This window comes from Bombina bombina, chromosome 3, assembly GCF_027579735.1.
Source record: "Bombina bombina isolate aBomBom1 chromosome 3, aBomBom1.pri, whole genome shotgun sequence".
Classification (NCBI taxonomy): Eukaryota; Metazoa; Chordata; class Amphibia; order Anura; family Bombinatoridae; genus Bombina; species Bombina bombina.
In genome coordinates, this window is record NC_069501.1 from 173,745,651 (window position 1) to 173,764,696 (window position 19,046).

At 39.2% G+C, this 19,046-nt stretch overlaps 1 protein-coding gene across 1 annotated transcript in view; it reads left to right on the top strand.

Moving 5' to 3' along the window:
* Nucleotides 1–19,046, top strand: part of CHMP2B (charged multivesicular body protein 2B) — a 44,644-nt gene that overhangs the window by 21,528 nt on the left and 4,070 nt on the right. Inside the window, exons 2-5 of the mRNA XM_053704562.1 lie at nt 3,374–3,465; nt 5,998–6,192; nt 6,447–6,549; nt 10,151–10,257. Coding sequence (XP_053560537.1) covers nt 3,374–3,465; nt 5,998–6,192; nt 6,447–6,549; nt 10,151–10,257 — 497 coding nt within the window. The remainder of the gene's footprint in view (nt 1–3,373; nt 3,466–5,997; nt 6,193–6,446; nt 6,550–10,150; nt 10,258–19,046) is intronic.

Here is a 19,046-nt window from a genome sequence, read left to right on the forward strand (position 1 = left end):
ATTTCCGACGATGTCTGTCCGCCTGCTCAGAGCAGGCAGACAGGTTATGGAGCAGCGGTCTTTGTGACCGCTGCTTCATAACTGCTGACTGACTGAAGACTCGCCAGAAACACGGGGCCATCAAGCTCCATCCGGAGCTTGTTAAATAGAGCCCTAGATCTCTTATCTCCAGATTCAGTGAACTTGTCTATCTAAATCTACTCCTCTGTTAGACAAAGCAAAAGAAATGAGTTTTATACCCAAAACTTATTTTGTTTAAAAAAAAAAAAAAAATGTTCAGAATTTAAAGGGAATGACAAACCATTTTTTTTTATTGATTTAAAAAAATATTTTTAAAGGGTTATGAAATCCAATTTTTTTTTTTTTAATTATTCCGATAAACCATTTGATTTTAAATAACTTTCCAATTTACTTCTACTATCTAATATGCTTAATTATCTTGGTATCCTTTGATGAAGGAGCCTCAATGCACTACTGGGAGCTAGCTGAACACTGGGGAAGCCAATAAGATAAGACATATACTGTATGTACAGCAACCAATTAACAGCTCCCAGTAGTACTTTGCTGCTCCCAAGCCTACATAGGTATACTTTTTAACAGTGGATACCAAGAGAACAAAGCAAATTACATAATAGAATTAAATTGAAAATTGTTTAAAATTTAATTCTCTATCTGAATGGAAGGAAAATGTTGGGTTTCATGTTCCCTTAAATTGAGCTTTGATCAGTATAAGAAATTGGTATCATTTTCTGATATGTATGCAACAAGTCTTACCTGTGTACTATAAGAGGGTAGTGTGCTAATTTGTCACAAAACCTGAGAATAACAACTCAGAAGCATTTTTGCAAATGTACTTTTCAAATGTGACTTTGTCCCTTTAAATAATAATGACTACTACTGATTTGTTTTATTTCTCTATGTTCTGATCTCTTTTTAATGTTTTATATCTGCAGGGCAGAATTGATTATCAGTAGTGGTAGTTATAAGTACATTTCTGTGTAATAAATGCAATGAACAGTATTAATGTAGTAGCTGAATGCCCTTGAAACTATGGTAATGCTTGTAAAGCCTGTAATTAGGATTTTTTTCTAAAATGTTCCAGCTTTACATCATTTTATTTCAGAAACTGAAAACAGCAAAGATTTTAAAGTGTTCCAAAACGTTAAGCGTCTGCTGGTGGTATAAAAAAATGAAGAAAAAAATGTTCATAGTAACAACATCCTGATTTTAATTGTATTAATACATTTAGAATAAATAGGGGCTTGGTAAATCCTTACAATCAGTCCTAGAATGTTACTTCTAACCTTTAAAAGTGAAATACATGTTTTAAGCCCTAGACTGTGTGTAGATAGATTTGATCATTGCTTAAAGGGCATTGTAGTTGTTCTCTATGTATAATCTACAATAGTGTGTTTCAGCATCTATCAAAGTTTTTTTGTTCTTGGAAAAATGTGTTTTTGTCCTGAATTAATCAACATTTTCTTGCTAGGATTGTAGTGGCATGTCCCTCTCAACCAATGCAGCTGAAGGAGTTGTCCTTATAAGCCCAGTGTGCATTAGCGACAACTGATACTGCTATATTGGTTTCAGTTTCAATTTAAACAGCTTATACTTAAAGGGATACTAAACACATTTGTGATTCGGATAGAGCATGCAATTTTGATCAACTTTCTAATTTACTCCTATTATCAAAATGTCTTTGTTTTCTTGCTATCATTATCTTTATAACAAGAATGTAAGTTTAGGAGCCGGAACATTTTTGGTTTAGCACTTGGGTTGCACTTGCTTATTGGTGGCTAAATGTAGCCACCAATCAGCAAGCGCTATCCAGGGTTCTGAACCAAAAATGAGCCTGCTCCTTAGCTTAGATTCCTGCTTTTTTAAAAATAAAGATAGCAAGAGAACAAAGAAAAATTGATAAGAGGAGTAAATTAGAAAGTTGCTTAAAATTGCATGCTCTATTCGAATCACGAAAGAAAAAAAAAATTGTGTTTAGTATCCCTTTAACAGTAGACATGTGCATTTGTCTCCTTTGTAAGTAAACCAATGCTGAAGATGATGGCCACCAGTGGCATTCAGCTTTTTTCAGAGCTGGATTTCTTCCTGTGAAAGTGCAGCAGACTAATAACGGGATTTGCACATAACCTAGTGTGTTGCATTTTCAGAAGAAGAAATCTGTCTCTGAAAATAGCCGAATGCCGCTGGCAGCCGCAATATTCGGCATTGGGTTACTCACAAAGGAGACAAATGCACATGTCTACTTAACACCTTCAGGGCGTAACTATAGTGTTCATATCGGAACAGCCCAGCGCTGTTAGGACAGCATGAAACGTTGTTACAGCTTTAAGGGGGTAGCAAACCTCTTCTAATTACAATATTATTCTTGAAATAAATTCACATACTAGGTGAGTGTGGAAATATTTGAATACATTATCACCTTGTTTTCTGCAATTGCTTTTCAATAGCCTAACTCCACCCACTGCATGCATTATTTGGAAGAGCCAATCAGGACTTATTATAGTAGAAAAATCAAGCCACTGTCATTTTGTTAACAATAGTTCTATTGTTTTGCAGTTTATCTAACAATATTTACTGAGGTCAGCGATATTTGTAGGAGGGTTAGGCTTGTGAAGCCTGTTGTGCGCTTCCAATACTCTTCATTTTCAGTGTTAAATAGAGGAAAGGGGCAAAATAAATAACTGAAGAGTATTGTGAATTTATTCACTATGCAAAGTGTTTTTACTGTCCCTCTTTTTAATTTGTTTTTTTTTTTTTTCATGAAAAAAGGTGTTTAAATTTTGGTTTCATTTTTACGTACAGTTTCCCTTTAAGTGGTGATCTCACCGGGGACATAACCTTGGGATATTCTACATTGCAGTGTTAGCATGTCAGTGTTGTGTTTTTTTTTTTTTTTATAAATCACTGAGAGAGAATATATTGTTATGTAAGAGAATAAGGGTTATTAAAGCAGAGTGTATGGTAAAATCACAGCATCCATACAGTAAACAAGATATGGGCACATCTGTTCATGAATGTGCGTTTGCAGCACCAATTAACCAGCCTAAGCAAATGTGATTGGCTATTAGAATAACTACATGTACTTTAAACATGATTTTTTTGGGGGGAGTGTGTTATTGACCGAAAAACTCTCTTCAAAACAATTATTTGTAATGATTTTGTAAGTACCTTATTTAATGCGTTTTACATGCAGAACTGTATTCTGCTAATGCTACTGTTTTATAACAGATATCACTTTATTTTTTGTCAGTGTAGCTATAGTAAGCTATAACATTTTACTCTGCATAGTGTAATAAAGCAACCGTTCAGAAAGGAATCATTTTCTAAGCCATTTCACAAATTTCATCCCCCCCAGATATAATAAGGGAGCAGAATAAAGAGTTGAGAGGCACACAACGAGCTATAACCAGAGATCGAGCAGCCTTGGAGAAACAAGAAAAACAGATGGTAAGTGAAGTAGAAAAACTGTCTACTTTAATAGGTAGTTCACCTTTTGTTAGAGATGAGACGTGTGTTAAATCAAGGGTGGCTTCTAAACAAAAGGGCTAAGGATATCTTATTCCACTGTGTGAAGGGCATCAGAATTATTTTTACAATATTCATTTGGGTTGTTTTAATGGTCATTATGGAATACATTTAATCTGATGTAATAGAGTAAGCACAGGCTAAAATACCTTGAGTTTTACTAATTATTTCCATGGCTTAATTTTTTCCCCAGCCACCACTAATCTCTTTCTCTTCTGCTATTTTTATTAAATCACTAAAATAATTTTCTTTGAGTAATTGTTATATAAAATGCCACTTTGTTTCAGCTTTATTTAAAATGATTTTTTCATTATACAAATTAAACGTTTAATTAAAAAAGAAAAAGACAACTTTCCAATTGTACTTCTCTTATGAAAAAATGCAGGTAGGTAGGCTTAGGAACATGCACGAGACTGTAGCACTAGGCATCGATGGTTGCTATACACTTTTCAGCTCTGTAAAGTGTTCTCCACTGAACATTTTGCCTGCTGGGTGGTTTATGAAGTAGCCGGTTGGTGTTATGAAGTAGCCGGGTGGGGGCAGTAATATTTTCTAATATTATATAATTTCCAGCTATCCAAAGCAAAAATTAATTGCATAATTTAACATAAATGTACTTAAAGTGAAAATAAATCCTAGCGTTTTACAAACGCTAGGATTCACTTTTGAAACAAATAAAGGGGACTTTCATTCATGAAGTATAAGATACTTCATGTAGATTTATTTGTTTTAACTGATCTCCGTTCTTAGCTGCTACAGCAGCACACGGCTTACAAAATTGTTTGCTAAGAGGTGACGTTTTCACCTCTTAGCCAGTAGCAGTGCAGTAAATCCGGCTCCTATGGGCGCCAAGAAGGATTTACTGCACGATTCCTGGGGAGAACAATGCTATATGAAAGTAGTGTATGTACTTGTTGCAAAACTCCTGCTATATAGCATTTCAGAATTTTACCTAAATATACCCTTCAAAGAAGGATACAAAGAGAAAACTATCTGAATTAAGAAAGTAAAATTGTCTTACATGTCCCTTAAATTAGTCTGATAGATCTGCATAAAACTGACAGGACTGACTTTAAACTAGACTAACTGTATTTACATAAAGATACAGTGGCTTAATTTTAGTATTCTACTGACATAATATTAGTATTTTTTTTTTTTTTTTGTAAGAAGTTCTTAAAACATTTTTGTACATGGTTTTTAAGAAAAGGAACAAGGACAGGAAAGGCAAGAGCAGGCTCCATGTACTAAGCAGCGTAAGCTGCTTTGGAACCCTTGTGAGGCAGATTCGCACGTGTTAGCCTGCTTCCCGTTGTGTAAGAAGCAGCGGTTATTAGACTGCTGCTTCTTACAATCACCGCCACCTCTGGGTTGGTGGAGAGAAATCGCCCTGAGCTTGCTTGCTTGGGGTGATTAACAGACCCTTCTCTCGAGCGATTGCTCTTGCGAGGGAAGGGGACGACCTTACACTCACTTGAGCGTGTAACAGTACATATGGGCAGCGGACAAACAGGGTCCACTGCCCATATGCCACAAAGCCGTGTGGACAAGCTCTCAAGTTGAGAACCTTGTTTGCTTGCACATTAATAAATAAGTGCCACTGTATTTAAAAACTTTGCAGGGAGCAGGTGGTGTCAATGTGGGGCATCCCAATAACCAAATTGTTTCTCAATTATGTTCCAAAACAGGACAAACTGGTGTGAAGCTATAATGATCTGGCTTATGCAAAATGTACTTAAAAGGCAAATAAAAGGGAATTTGAAATTTACAATATTGGATTTCAAATTCCATTTAGAGTTATAAGTGGTTACTGCTGGCTTCAGAGCATATGCAAGTGCACACATTTTAATAAAAATAACTGTACAAGTTAAGTTAACAACTAGACTTTTTTGAGTTGTTTGCATGAAGGCCCTGGTAGGCCTATCTGTTTCACCTTAGAAAATTAGTTAAATGTTCTGTATCCAGGTTTATAAAATCTGGAATTCATTGCACACAGTTTAACTGTAAATACTTGGCGGGCCACATGCCTGTATATATTACCCCCTTTGCACCTTGCCCTGGGCTTTAATACCGTTAGGAGGGCATGGAACGTTGTACCATATATGACGTCCTGCAGCTTCCCCCTTTGACATAGGTAAGGATTGGCCTGAGGTGTGTGCCTAGCAGTGTAAACAGTCCTCCATGATCCAATCCTGGTCTTGAAAACATGGGATTGCATCAATGTGATTTCATTTTTACAAATAGTTACAATGTGAACACATCATTCTGCCACAAAGGGCTCTTAATGTGCATAATGGTTAAGATTTTGTTTTGTTGAAGGTGAAACATGTCAAGATCTACGGATCATATTCCTGACCAGCATGCCTGGATAAGCATTGTGATTTTACAGGACATAATTTATTGATCTATTAGTGAACTTTTATTTTACAGACAATAATATATATTGTTTTTAATTAGGAAATGGAAATAAAAAAGATGGCAAAGACGGGTAACAAAGATGCATGTAGAGTTCTGGCAAAGCAACTTGTGCAACTTCGTAAGCAGAAAACTCGTACTTTTGCTGTAAGTTCAAAGGTTACGTCCATGTCAACACAAACCAAAGTCATGAGCTCTCAGATGAAGATGGCAGGTGCAATGTCCACTACAGCAAAGGTAAGAATTGGTCTGTGCTAGAATTCTAGCATTTTACAGGTAGCATACATATGGTTTATTACCTATCGTTTGCAATAATAAATATTTTAAGCAATTAAAAAAACTTATAACCCCTTCATATAATGCAAACTCTACATCATTTTTTTTTTAACAAAATATGAAAGCAGTTAATTCTGTAAAGGCTTTTTTAAAACTATTTTGTCAGGTTGTGGTAAGAAGTTTTTACAATTCTGTCTAAATGCTTTATTCCTCAGACAATGCAAGCAGTGAACAAAAAAATGGATCCACAGAAAACCCTTCAAACAATGCAAAATTTCCAGAAGGAAAACATGAAAATGGAAATGACTGAGGAGATGAGTAAGTTTGTGTTTTTATTATGTGGAAATTAAGTCATAAAGTACTTATTGCTACAATTAGGAATCAGGAAACTATAGCTCCAAAAATTCTAGTTGTGGCTCTTAACATTTTTGGCCCACATGCATTATAAGGTGAGCAGACAAGCTTCTCAACTTGAGAAGTTGTCCGCTCGTCTTTGTGGTATACGGGCAGTGGATTCTGTTTGTCTGCTGCCCCGTATGTATCCTTATGCACATTCAAGTGAGTGTGTAAATCCTGCCTTTTCTCTTGCACAGCCAATCACAGGAGAGAAGGGTATGTCAATCACCCTGAGTGAGCTCATGGTAATTTCTCTCCGCCACCTCAGAGGTGGCGCAGAGTGTTAGCAGCAGTGGTCTTTGACAGCTGCTTCTTACATTGCGAGAAACAGGCTTGCATGTGCGAACCTGCCCCACAAGGGCTCCGGAGCAGCTTAAACTGCTTTGTACATGAAGCCCCTTTGTATTCTTGTGCATACTTACCTATGTACAGCCATTCACAAGCTACTAACAAGTGTTGCTGATGTTTTAATCTTCTCAGTTGCTCATGAGTTTTGAAATAAATTTTGAAATTCCGACCTTCCACACAATACTTTCTACAACCATGTAAAATCCTGCCTTTGCATCTTATTATTGTAGTGTATAGGTGCACACATTTCCCCTGCTAAATTCTGCTATAGTTTATTAAAATAGTCATAAACCTTGCTGGCCTCTATGCCGTGAGCAAGACATAGCTTGATAAAACGCCTGTCTTCAGGGTCAACCAGTGGATTTGCAGCTAAAATGGGTCAGTTTGACTGACTGGACCATATGTAATGATTGCAGATCTGAAATCTAATCTCTAACCTGGAAAACAATGGGCATACTATGGAGTTGTGTTTTTATTATTATTATTATTATCCTTCTTATCAAACAATATAAGGTGTGCACTTGACTAAAACAAATCAAAATATAATCTTAAATGTAACTTGTAATAAACATGAGTCCCACAAACTCTGTTCACGGAGAAAACATCCCTTGAGAGCTGTTATTAAAAGGGACAGTATACACCTATTTTCATATAACGGCATGTAATAGACACTACAATAAAGAAGAATATGCACAGATACTGATATAAACATCCAGTATGAAACTTTTTTTAAAAACTTACTTGGAAGCTCCCAGTTTAGCACTGTTGATGAGGTTAGTCTGGGACAACCAGTGAAAGGGACTGAGAAAACAGAAAGAGAAGACACTCCCCCCTTCCCCCTCTTTGCATATGAAAAGACAGATAACATAAGAAGGAGCCAGCAGAAGTCTGTAAACGCATGTATACATCTGACACTGTGGGGCTTGGTTAGGAGTCTGAAACTATACATTTTTTACAAAAACACTACCAGATGGGCTATATAAACGGATAATCTACAAAACATTTATGCAAAGAAAAATCTAGTGTACAATGTCCCTTTAAGAATACTGGATTGCAAGCATTGCATATTCTCTGTAAGATATAAAACAAAGATGGTGCCTCGTACATATATCTGTTTGCCACTAATATAGATGGTATATACCAAGTGAACTCATTGGAATTGTATAATTTTCACTTTGTGTTTTCCAGCAAATAATTGCACAATTCCTGTGAATTTATCTGTTGGGTATCCTTGCTTCCATTGGAGTAACTGGGGTCTGCCAGCTGAGGGCCTTTCTTGTTAGTGATGGATTTTCTTTCTACTATCTATATTCTTGGCAAACCGTATTAGTCTATAGGACACCTTCTTTGTTTTATATTTTGCAGGTTATTAACCTTATGTTTTTTTTTAAACACTCGGCATATTCTGCAGTGTCCTGTAGTGGTCCCTTTCCACTGTACCAATGTTGTTATATTTAAGAAATCAAACAGTGTTCCCATTCTCAGAGGTGGTTGTGGTTGTTTTGTGAAAACAAGACAGATAAAGGGGTACTGAAAATATGTGTAGAACTATCTTAGGTTCAGGGCTAGAGAAACTTTGTGTTAAAATATCTTCAAACATATGCAAACACACAGATAACCTATACAGTCATCCATATTATTACTTAGATTCTCCATAAAGAATACTGATTTAACAATTGACTTAGCTTTTTCATATTATATCAGTGACAGTGTTATAATGGTGTGTGTACATACAAATACACTGTTAAAGCCCTCCACCTGCTGGCTAACAGGCTTGTTGTTAAGGAAATATAAATCTGACGCGAGGGAAACAATAAGTAATAAATAGCTCCATATTTCCTCCAGTTTAGTAGAAAGTAATAATTGTGTTAAACATGATTTTTTTATTTTTATTTTAAAAGTGTATGATTTGTGTGTGTAATTCTAATGTTTTTTTATTTAGCACAACATATTTTCTCTTTGTTGTGCTGAAGGGGAAAAAAAATGATTGTTTGATTTGTACAGTCTTGGGTATGCGTTACATTTATTATGGATGCCAGAAAATAATTGATTGCATTCATTATCATGACTTAATTTAAATGTTAAAGTAGCTAATTCTTTTAGTTTTCTGAAAAATATTTATATTGCATTGAAAATTAACAAATGACATGGGGTAGACTGCATTTGTTTCAGGCATCATTATTAATATTTTAGAATCACAAATTCATTGTTATTTTAAGTTAACTATAAAATAGTTTTAGATTTTTATAAAAATGGTAAATTTAGCAGAACTCCCCCCCCACCCAAATACATGGGGTGTTACTTCTGCAGGTACTGTAGATACTTGATAAACAGACTTTTATGCCTGTTTTGTGCAGTGTACACAGTGACTGTGGGTTTGTTGTTAAATTACGTTTTCTGTATAATTAAGTTACATTGGATTCATTATATCACATTTAACTACTCTTACGGTTCCTTTATGTAGTCTGCACATTACATTCCCATTATATCTGCACAGAACTGTTTTAATTGCTTCATATTCATAGCCTCATCAGTACATTTTTTTTTATTCTCCCATTACTTTTATTCTCCCATTACTGAGAAGTTTGCTGGACAGTTATACAATTCGTGTGGTTAAAACATATACTGCAAACGTATTCAGTATTTATTAGTCATTTAACAGCACCAGTGGTATAATTCAGCTACTGGTAATAATATGCAAGGTACCGATCCTAAATGTGATAGTGCTGCACATTATTATAATTCCAGCTAATGTTTGAAGGGACAAAAAGGAGCAATAATAAAAATGCTCTGATGTACTAAATCATTTTATTATTACACTGTTGTGTTTTATACCATTATAGCACCGATATTGTGTGTGTGAAAAATCTTCACAAGTGTTAAACAATTAAAAAGTCTATATGGTGTCGATCCAATGCTGAATGTGGGCACCTAACCAATGAAGAGCACAACAGATATTCGTAGCCACCGATCGGCGCCCATGTTTAGCTCAGGATCAAAAGTTTGCAGTAGATCAAAAGTTGACTTCAACTATGTGTTTAACATCTTTGTGGCGGTTATAATTATTGATAATAATAAGTGTCAGGTGTTGCCACAAAATAAAAAGTTCTGTTATATTTTTTTCAAAATCCTTCATTATATTCCTAAATGTAGCATTTTTTTTCTCCTACTCTAGTAAATGATACATTGGATGACATTTTTGATGCGTCCGAAGATGAAGATGAAAGTCAAGACATTGTAAATCAAGTACTGGATGAAATTGGCATTGAAATTTCTGGAAAGGTACATACTGACTTTGTTAAATCTACCTGTTTTTTATTTTGGAAAATATACTGCACACTGTTGCTTCTAATTGTTGTTGACAAAAATGCTCAAATTATTATAGAAATTATTTTTTGGCATATTAGACTTTTAAGTAAAAAATATGGCCATTAAAAAGTAATTTTCCTTATTTTGGCCTTCCTAAGGACTATAGTTAACCCAATAATGTAAATACTTAAAGTGATGGTAAACTTTCCCTTTTATAAAAACAGTTCTGCAATTTTGGTGATATTTTAAATGGAGTTTCATTCATCAGTTGTAATTAAGATGCACTATAACTTACTTTTTAATATAGATATAAAATTTAATTACCCGAGTTCCACCGCCAAATCAAAAGTCAATTTCTTTCTTAAGACACGATGAGTCCACGGATCAGCAATTACTGTTGGGAATATCACTCCTGGCCAGCAGAAGGAGGCAAAGAGCACCACAGCAAAGCTGTTAAGTATTACTTCCCTTCCCACAATCCCTAGTCATTCTCTTTGCCTTAGGTGCAAGGAAAAGGTGAAATGTTTAGGTGTCTGTTAAAGATTCTTCAATCAAGATTTTATTTTCTTCTGTTAAGTGTGATCAGTCCACGGGTCATCATTACTTCTGGGATATTACTCCTCCCCAACAGGAAGTGCAAGAGGATTCACCCAGCAGAGCTGCATATAGCTCCTCCCCTCTACGTCACTCCCAGTCATTCTCTTGCACCCAACGACTAGATAGGATGTGTGAGAGGACTATGGTGATTATACTTAGTTTTATATCTTCAATCAAAAGTTTGTTATTTTAAAATAGCACCGGAGTGTGTTATTACCTCTCTGGCAGAGTTTGAAGAAGAATCTACCAGAGTTTTTGCTATGATTTTAGCCGGAGTAGTTAAGATCATATTGCTGTTTCTCGGCCATCTGAGGAGAGGTAAACTTCAGATCAGGGGACAGCGGGCAGATGAATCTGCATAGAGGTATGTAGCAGCTTTTATTTTCTGACAATGGAATTGATGAGAAAATCCTGCCATACCGATATAATGTCATGTATGTATACTTTACACTTCAGTATTCTGGGGAATGGTACTTCACTAGAATTACACTGTAAGAATTACATAAAGCTGTTTAATAACTAGAAATTATGTTTAACGTTTTTGCTGGAATGTAAAATCGTTTTCATTTGCTGAGGTACTGAGTGAATAAATGTTTGGGCACTATTTTTCCACTTGGCAGTTGCTTAATCTTTTTTCTGACAGTTTCTGTTCTCTCTCACTGCTGTGTGTGAGGGGGAGGGGCCGTTTTTTGGCGCTTTTGCTACGCATCAAATATTTCAGTCAGCAGCTCATTGTATTTCCTGCATGATCCGGTTCATCTCTACAGAGCTCAGGGGTCTTCAAAACTTATTTTGAGGGAGGTAATTTCTCTCAGCAGAGCTGTGAGAATTATAGTTGACTGAGATAAAAAATGTTTATTCTGTAATTTGTTTCCTGCTCTCAGAATTTGTTATCTTTGCTAATGGGATTAAACCTTTGCTAAAGTTGGGTTGTTTACACTATAACTGTTTTCAATTTATTAATTTTCAACTGTCATAGATCTTCTGTGCTTCTTAAAGGCACAGTACGTTTTTAATATTATTCTAATTGAATTGTATTCCAAGTTGCAAGTTTATTTGCTAGTGTGTTAAACATGTCTGATTCAGAGGATGATACCTGTGTCATTTGTTGCAATGCCAAAGTGGAGCCCAATAGAAATTTATGTACTAACTGTATTGATGCTACTTTAAATAAAAGTCAATCTGTACAAATTGAACAAATTTCACCAAACAACGAGGGGAGAGTTATGCCGACTAACTCGCCTCACGTGTCAGTACCTGCATCTCCCGATCGGGAGGTGCGTGATATTGTAGCGCCGAGTACATCTGGGCGGCCATTACAAATCACATTACAGGATATGGCTACTGTTATGACTGAAGTTTTGGCTAAATTACCAGAACTAAGAGGTAAGCGTGATCACTCTGGGGTGAGAACAGAGTGCGCTGATAATATTAGGGCCATGTCAGACACTGCGTCACAGGTGGCAGAACATGAGGACGGAGAACTTCATTCTGTGGGTGACGGTTCTGATCCAAACAGACTGGATTCAGATATTTCAAATTTTAAATTTAAACTGGAAAACCTCCGTGTATTACTAGGGGAGGTGTTAGCGGCTCTGAATGATTGTAACACAGTTGCAATACCAGAGAAAATGTGTAGGTTGGATAAATATTTTGCGGTACCGGCGAGTACTGAGGTTTTTCCTATACCTAAGAGACTTACTGAAATTGTTACTAAGGAGTGGGATAGACCCGGTGTGCCGTTCTCACCCCCTCCGATATTTAGAAAAATGTTTCCAATAGACGCCACCACACGGGACTTATGGCAAACGGTCCCTAAGGTGGAGGGAGCAGTTTCTACTTTAGCTAAGCGTACCACTATCCCGGTGGAGGATAGCTGTGCTTTTTCAGATCCAATGGATAAAAAATTAGAGGGTTACCTTAAGAAAATGTTTGTTCAACAAGGTTTTATATTGCAACCCCTTGCATGCATTGCGCCGATCACGGCTGCAGCGGCATTCTGGATTGAGTCTCTGGAAGAGAACATTAGTTCAGCTACTCTGGACGACATTACGGACAGGCTTAGAGTCCTTAAACTAGCTAATTCATTCATTTCGGAGGCCGTAGTACATCTTACTAAACTTACGGCGAAGAATTCAGGATTCGCCATTCAGGAACGCAGGGCGCTGTGGCTAAAATCCTGGTCAGCTGATGTTACTTCTAAGTCTAAATTGCTTAATATACCTTTCAAAGGGCAGACCTTATTCGGGCCCGGGTTGAAAGAGATTATCGCTGACATTACAGGAGGTAAAGGCCATGCCCTGCCTCAGGACAAAGCCAAAGCTAAGGCTAGACAGTCTAATTTTCGTTCCTTTCGTAATTTCAAAGCTGGAGCAGCATCAACTTCCTCTGCACCAAGACAGGAAGGAGCTGTTGCTCGCTACAGACAAGGCTGGAAACCTAACCAGTCCTGGAACAAGGGCAAGCAGTCCAGGAAACCTGCTGCTGCCCCTAAAACAGCATGAATTGAGGGCCCCCGATCCGGGATCGGATCTAGTGGGGGGCAGACTTTCTCTCTTCGCCCAGGCTTGGGCAAGAGATGTCCAGGATCCCTGGGCGCTAGAGATAATATCTCAGGGATACCTTCTGGACTTCAAATACTCTCCTCCAAGAGAGAGATTTCATCTGTCAAGGTTGTCAACAATCCAGACAAAGAAAGAGGCGTTTCTACGCTGCGTACAAGAGCTCTTGTTAATGGGAGTAATCCATCCTGTTCCACGATCGGAACAGGGACAGGGGTTTTACTCAAATCTGTTTGTGGTTCCCAAAAAAGAGGGAACTTTCAGACCAATCCTGGACTTAAAGATCCTAAACAAATTCCTAAGAGTTCCATCGTTCAAGATGGAGACTATTCGGACAATTTTACCTATGATCCAAGAGGGTCAGTACATGACCACTGTAGATTTAAAAGATGCCTACCTTCACATACCGATTCACAAAGATCATTACCGGTACCTAAGGTTTGCCTTCCTAGACAGGCATTACCAGTTTGTGGCTCTTCCATTCGGATTGGCTACAGCTCCAAGAATCTTCACAAAGGTTCTGGGTGCTCTTCTGGCGGTACTAAGACCGCGGGGAATCTCGGTAGCTCCATACCTAGACGACATTCTAATTCAAGCTTCAAGCTTTCAAACTGCCAAGTCTCATACAGAGTTAGTACTGGCATTTCTAAGGTCACATGGATGGAAGGTGAACGAAAAGAAAAGTTCACTCGTTCCACTCACAAGAGTTCCCTTCCTGGGGACTCTTATAGATTCTGTAGAAATGAAGATTTACCTGACAGAGGACAGGCTAACAAGACTTCAAAGTGCTTGCCGCACCCTTCATTCCATTCAACACCCGTCAGTGGCTCAATGCATGGAGGTAATCGGCTTAATGGTAGCGGCAATGGACATAGTACCCTTTGCACGCTTACACCTCAGACCACTGCAACTGTGCATGCTAAGTCAGTGGAATGGGGATTACTCAGACTTATCCCCTTCTCTGAATCTGGATCAAGAGACCAGAAATTCTCTTCTATGGTGGCTTTCTCGGCCACATCTGTCCAGGGGGATGCCATTCAGCAGACCAGACTGGACAATTGTAACAACAGACGCCAGCCTTCTAGGTTGGGGTGCCGTCTGGAATTCTCTGAAGGCTCAGGGACAATGGAGTCAGGAGGAGAGTCTCCTGCCAATAAACATTCTGGAATTGAGAGCAGTTCTCAATGCCCTCCTGGCTTGGCCCCAGTTGACAACTCGGGGGTTCATCAGGTTTCAGTCGGACAACATCACGACTGTAGCTTACATCAACCATCAGGGAGGGACAAGAAGCTCCCTAGCTATGATGGAAGTATCAAAGATAATTCGCTGGGCAGAGTCTCACTCTTGCCACCTGTCAGCAATCCACATCCCGGGAGTGGAGAACTGGGAGGCGGATTTCTTAAGTCGTCAGTCTTTTCATCCGGGGGAGTGGGAACTCCATCCGGAGGTCTTTGCCCAAATACTTCGACGTTGGGGCAAACCAGAGATAGATCTCATGGCGTCTCGACAGAACGCCAAGCATCCTCGTTACGGGTCCAGATCCAGGGATCCAGGAGCAGTCCTGATAGATGCCCTGACAGCACCTTGGGACTTCAGGATGGCTTACGTGTTTCCACCCTTCCCGATGCTTCCTCGATTAATTGCCAGAATCAAACAAGAGAGAGCATCAGTGATTCTAATAGCTCCTGCGTGGCCACGCAGGACTTGGTATGCAGACCTGGTGGACATGTCATCCTGTCCACCTTGGTCTCTACCTCTGAAACAGGACCTTCTGATACAGGGTCCCTTCAAACATCAAAATCTAACTTCTCTGAAGCTGACTGCTTGGAAATTGAACGCTTGATTTTATCAAGACGTGGGTTTTCCGAGTCAGTTATTGATACCTTAATACAGGCTAGGAAGCCTGTTACCAGAAAGATTTACCATAAGATATGGCGTAAATACCTATATTGGTGTGAATCCAAAGGTTACTCTTGGAGTAAGGTTAGGATTCCTAGGATATTGTCTTTTCTACAAGAAGGTTTAGAAAAGGGTTTATCTGCTAGTTCATTAAAGGGACAGATCTCAGCTCTGTCCATTCTGTTACACAAACGTCTGTCAGAAGTTCCTGACGTCCAGGCTTTTTGTCAGGCTTTGGCCAGGATTAAGCCTGTGTTTAAAACTGTTGCTCCACCATGGAGTTTAAACCTTGTTCTTAATGTTTTACAGGGCGTTCCGTTTGAACCCCTTCATTCCATTGATATAAAGTTGTTATCTTGGAAAGTTCTATTTTTAATGGCTATTTCCTCGGCTCGAAGAGTCTCTGAATTATCAGCCTTACATTGTGATTCTCCTTATTTGATTTTTCATTCGGATAAGGTAGTTCTGCGTACTAAACCTGGGTTCTTACCTAAGGTAGTTACTAACAGGAATATCAATCAAGAGATTGTTGTTCCTTCCTTATGCCCAAATCCTTCTTCAAAGAAGGAACGTCTACTGCACAACCTGGATGTAGTCCGTGCTCTAAAATTTTACTTACAGGCAACTAAGGAATTTCGACAAACGTCTTCTCTGTTTGTCGTTTACTCTGGGCAGAGGAGAGGTCAAAAAGCTTCTGCTACCTCTCTTTCATTTTGGCTTCGTAGCATAATTCGTTTAGCTTATGAGACTGCTGGACAGCAGCCTCCTGAAAGAATTACAGCTCATTCTACTAGAGCTGTGGCTTCCACTTGGGCCTTCAAGAATGAGGCCTCTGTTGAGCAGATTTGCAAGGCTGCAACTTGGTCTTCGCTTCATACTTTTTCCAAATTTTACAAATTTGACACTTTTGCTTCATCGGAGGCTATTTTTGGGAGAAAGGTTCTTCAGGCAGTGGTTCCTTCTGTATAAAGAACCTGCCTATCCCTCCCGTCATCCGTGTACTTTTGCTTTGGTATTGGTATCCCAGAAGTAATGATGACCCGTGGACTGATCACACTTAACAGAAGAAAACATAATTTATGCTTACCTGATAAATTCCTTTCTTCTGTAGTGTGATCAGTCCACGGCCCGCCCTGTTTTTAAGGCAGGTAAATATTTTTTAATTTATACTCCAGTCACCACTTCACCCTTGGCTTTTCCTTTCTTGTTGGTCCTTGGTCGAATGACTGGGAGTGACGTAGAGGGGAGGAGCTATATGCAGCTCTGCTGGGTGAATCCTCTTGCACTTCCTGTTGGGGAGGAGTAATATCCCAGAAGTAATGATGACCTATGGACTGATCACACTACAGAAGAAAGGAATTTATCAGGTAAGCATAAATTATGTTATTTTGGAAGCCTGAGCAGGTTTGCTCTGTCCTTCCCCTTCAATTAGGGTTTAGCTGCATCCACGTTAGTCTCTTCAGTAAGGCTGTGGTAGCTTTAAAACAGTTAGGAACTTGTGGGGTGTGCTCCACTGCGCTTTACTAACAGTTTTGCTGCCCTTCTATAGTATGCCAGAGTAGGCTTACTCTGTTCATCATCTCATTCTCAGGGCTCTGTGAGGAGCGGTTTCCTCTCATTCCTGGTGCTGTCTCCCTTTCAGACAGGCAACGTTGCAGGTAAGTGCCGTTTTTTATTTCTTGCACAGAGATTTATGGCACTTAAGACTTGGGTCTGCATTTTACTCTGGGACAAAAATCTTCCTGTGTGAAGGATGATGTAGACAGCTTGGGGGGCACTTTGTGTGAACTGTTTGAGAGGTTTGTTAGTGGAAGGGATCTTACTCGCAAACGTTTGTTTTAACATATGTTTTGGTGGCTCAGTCAGAATCAGACTGTTTTAGGGGGTTCCTGTTGTTTTTTAACATGCAGTGTGCATTGCTACAGTAACCAGTGTGGCAGCCTATTGGTTTGACGCTTTGTCTGAGTCCCTGCAAGCTGAAACTCCTTTGGAGGAGATTCAGGATAGGATAAGAGCTTTAAAGTTAGCTAATTCCTTCATCACTGACGCTTCCTTGCAGGTCATCAAGTTGGGGGACAAAATATCTGGCTTTGCTATCTTGGCGCATAGAGCGCTATGGCTTAAATCTTAGTCTGCTGATGTTTCTTCCAAATCTATGCTTTTGGCAATTCCTTACAAGGGAAAGACATTGTTCGGGCTGGCTTCCCCGGCTTCTTCCAAACAGGAACAGTCTAAGCCCTGTTGGAAACCTGGTCAGTCTTGGAACAGGGGGAAGCAATCCAAGAAACACGCAGCTGAATCCAAGTAAGCATCAAGTGGGGGGTCAGGCTCTCTCAGTTAGCGCAGGCTTGGGAGCGAGATGTCCAAGACCCGTGGGCAGTCGACATTGTTTCTCAGGGATACAGGTTAGAGTTCAAAACCTTTCCTCTCAGAGGCAGGTTCCACCTCTCAAGATTATCTGTAGATAAAAAGAGAGGCGTTCTTGAAATGTATACAGGACCTTTCCCTCTTGGGAGTTATAGTGCCTGTCTCAAACCAGGAACAGGGTCTTGGGTTTTACTCAAACATGTTTGTGGTTCCCAAAAAAGAGGGAACATTCAGGCCCATTCTAGATTTAAAGCTTCTAAACAAGTTCTTCTGAGTATCGTCCTTTAAGATGGAGACTATCTGCTCCATTCTGCCTCTGATTCATGAAGGTCAATTCATGACAACCATAGATCTGAAGGATGCGTACCTGCATGTTCCCATTCACAAGGATCATCACAAATATCTAAGGTTTGTCTATCTAGACAAACATTTTCTATTTGTAGCGCTTCCGTTTGGCCTTGCCACAGCTCCCATAATTTTCTCAAAGGTCCTTGGAGCTCTATTGGCAATAATTTGATCTCGGAGAATTGCAGTAGCGCCTTATCTGGACGACATTCTGGTGCCATCTTTTCAACTAGCAGAATCTCATACAAGGATCTTGTTGGCGTTTCTTTGTTCCCACGGTTGGAAGATCAATCTGGGAAAAAGTTCTCTTGTTCCAACTACAAGAGTGACCTTCTTAGGAACCCTTATAGATTCTCTATCTATTAAAAATTTTCTGACGGAGGTCAAAAGAGCCAAATTTCTGTCCGCCTGTCTGTCCCTACAGTCGGCGACACGTCCATCTGTGGCCCAGTGCATGGAGGTAATCGGGTTGATGGTGGATTCCATGGACATAGTTCCGTTTGCTTGGTTCCATTTGAGACCTTTGCAGCTATGCATGCTCGCTCAGTGGAACGTGGATTATACAGATCTATCTCAGAGAATAGTTCTGGACCAATCAACAAGGGACTCTCTACCATGGTGGCTGTCTCAAGAACATCTGTCCTAGGGGACGTGTTTTCAGAGACCCTCTTGGGCAATTGTGACCACAGATGCCAGCCTGTTGGGTTGGGTAGCAGTCTGGGACTCGTTGAAGGCGCAGGGACTTTGGTCTTGGGAGAAATCTTCTCTCCCCATAAACATTCTGGAGTTGAGAGCGATCTTCAATGCCTTGATGGCTTGGCCACAGCTGGCCTTAGCCCGAGCCATCAGGTTCCAGACGGACAACATAACCTCAGTGGTCTTCATCAACCACCAAGGGAGAATTCGGAGTGTCCTATCCATGAAGGAGGTGGCACGTATCATCCAGTGTGCAGAAGCTCACAATTGCTCTCTGTCTGCCATTCACATCCCAGG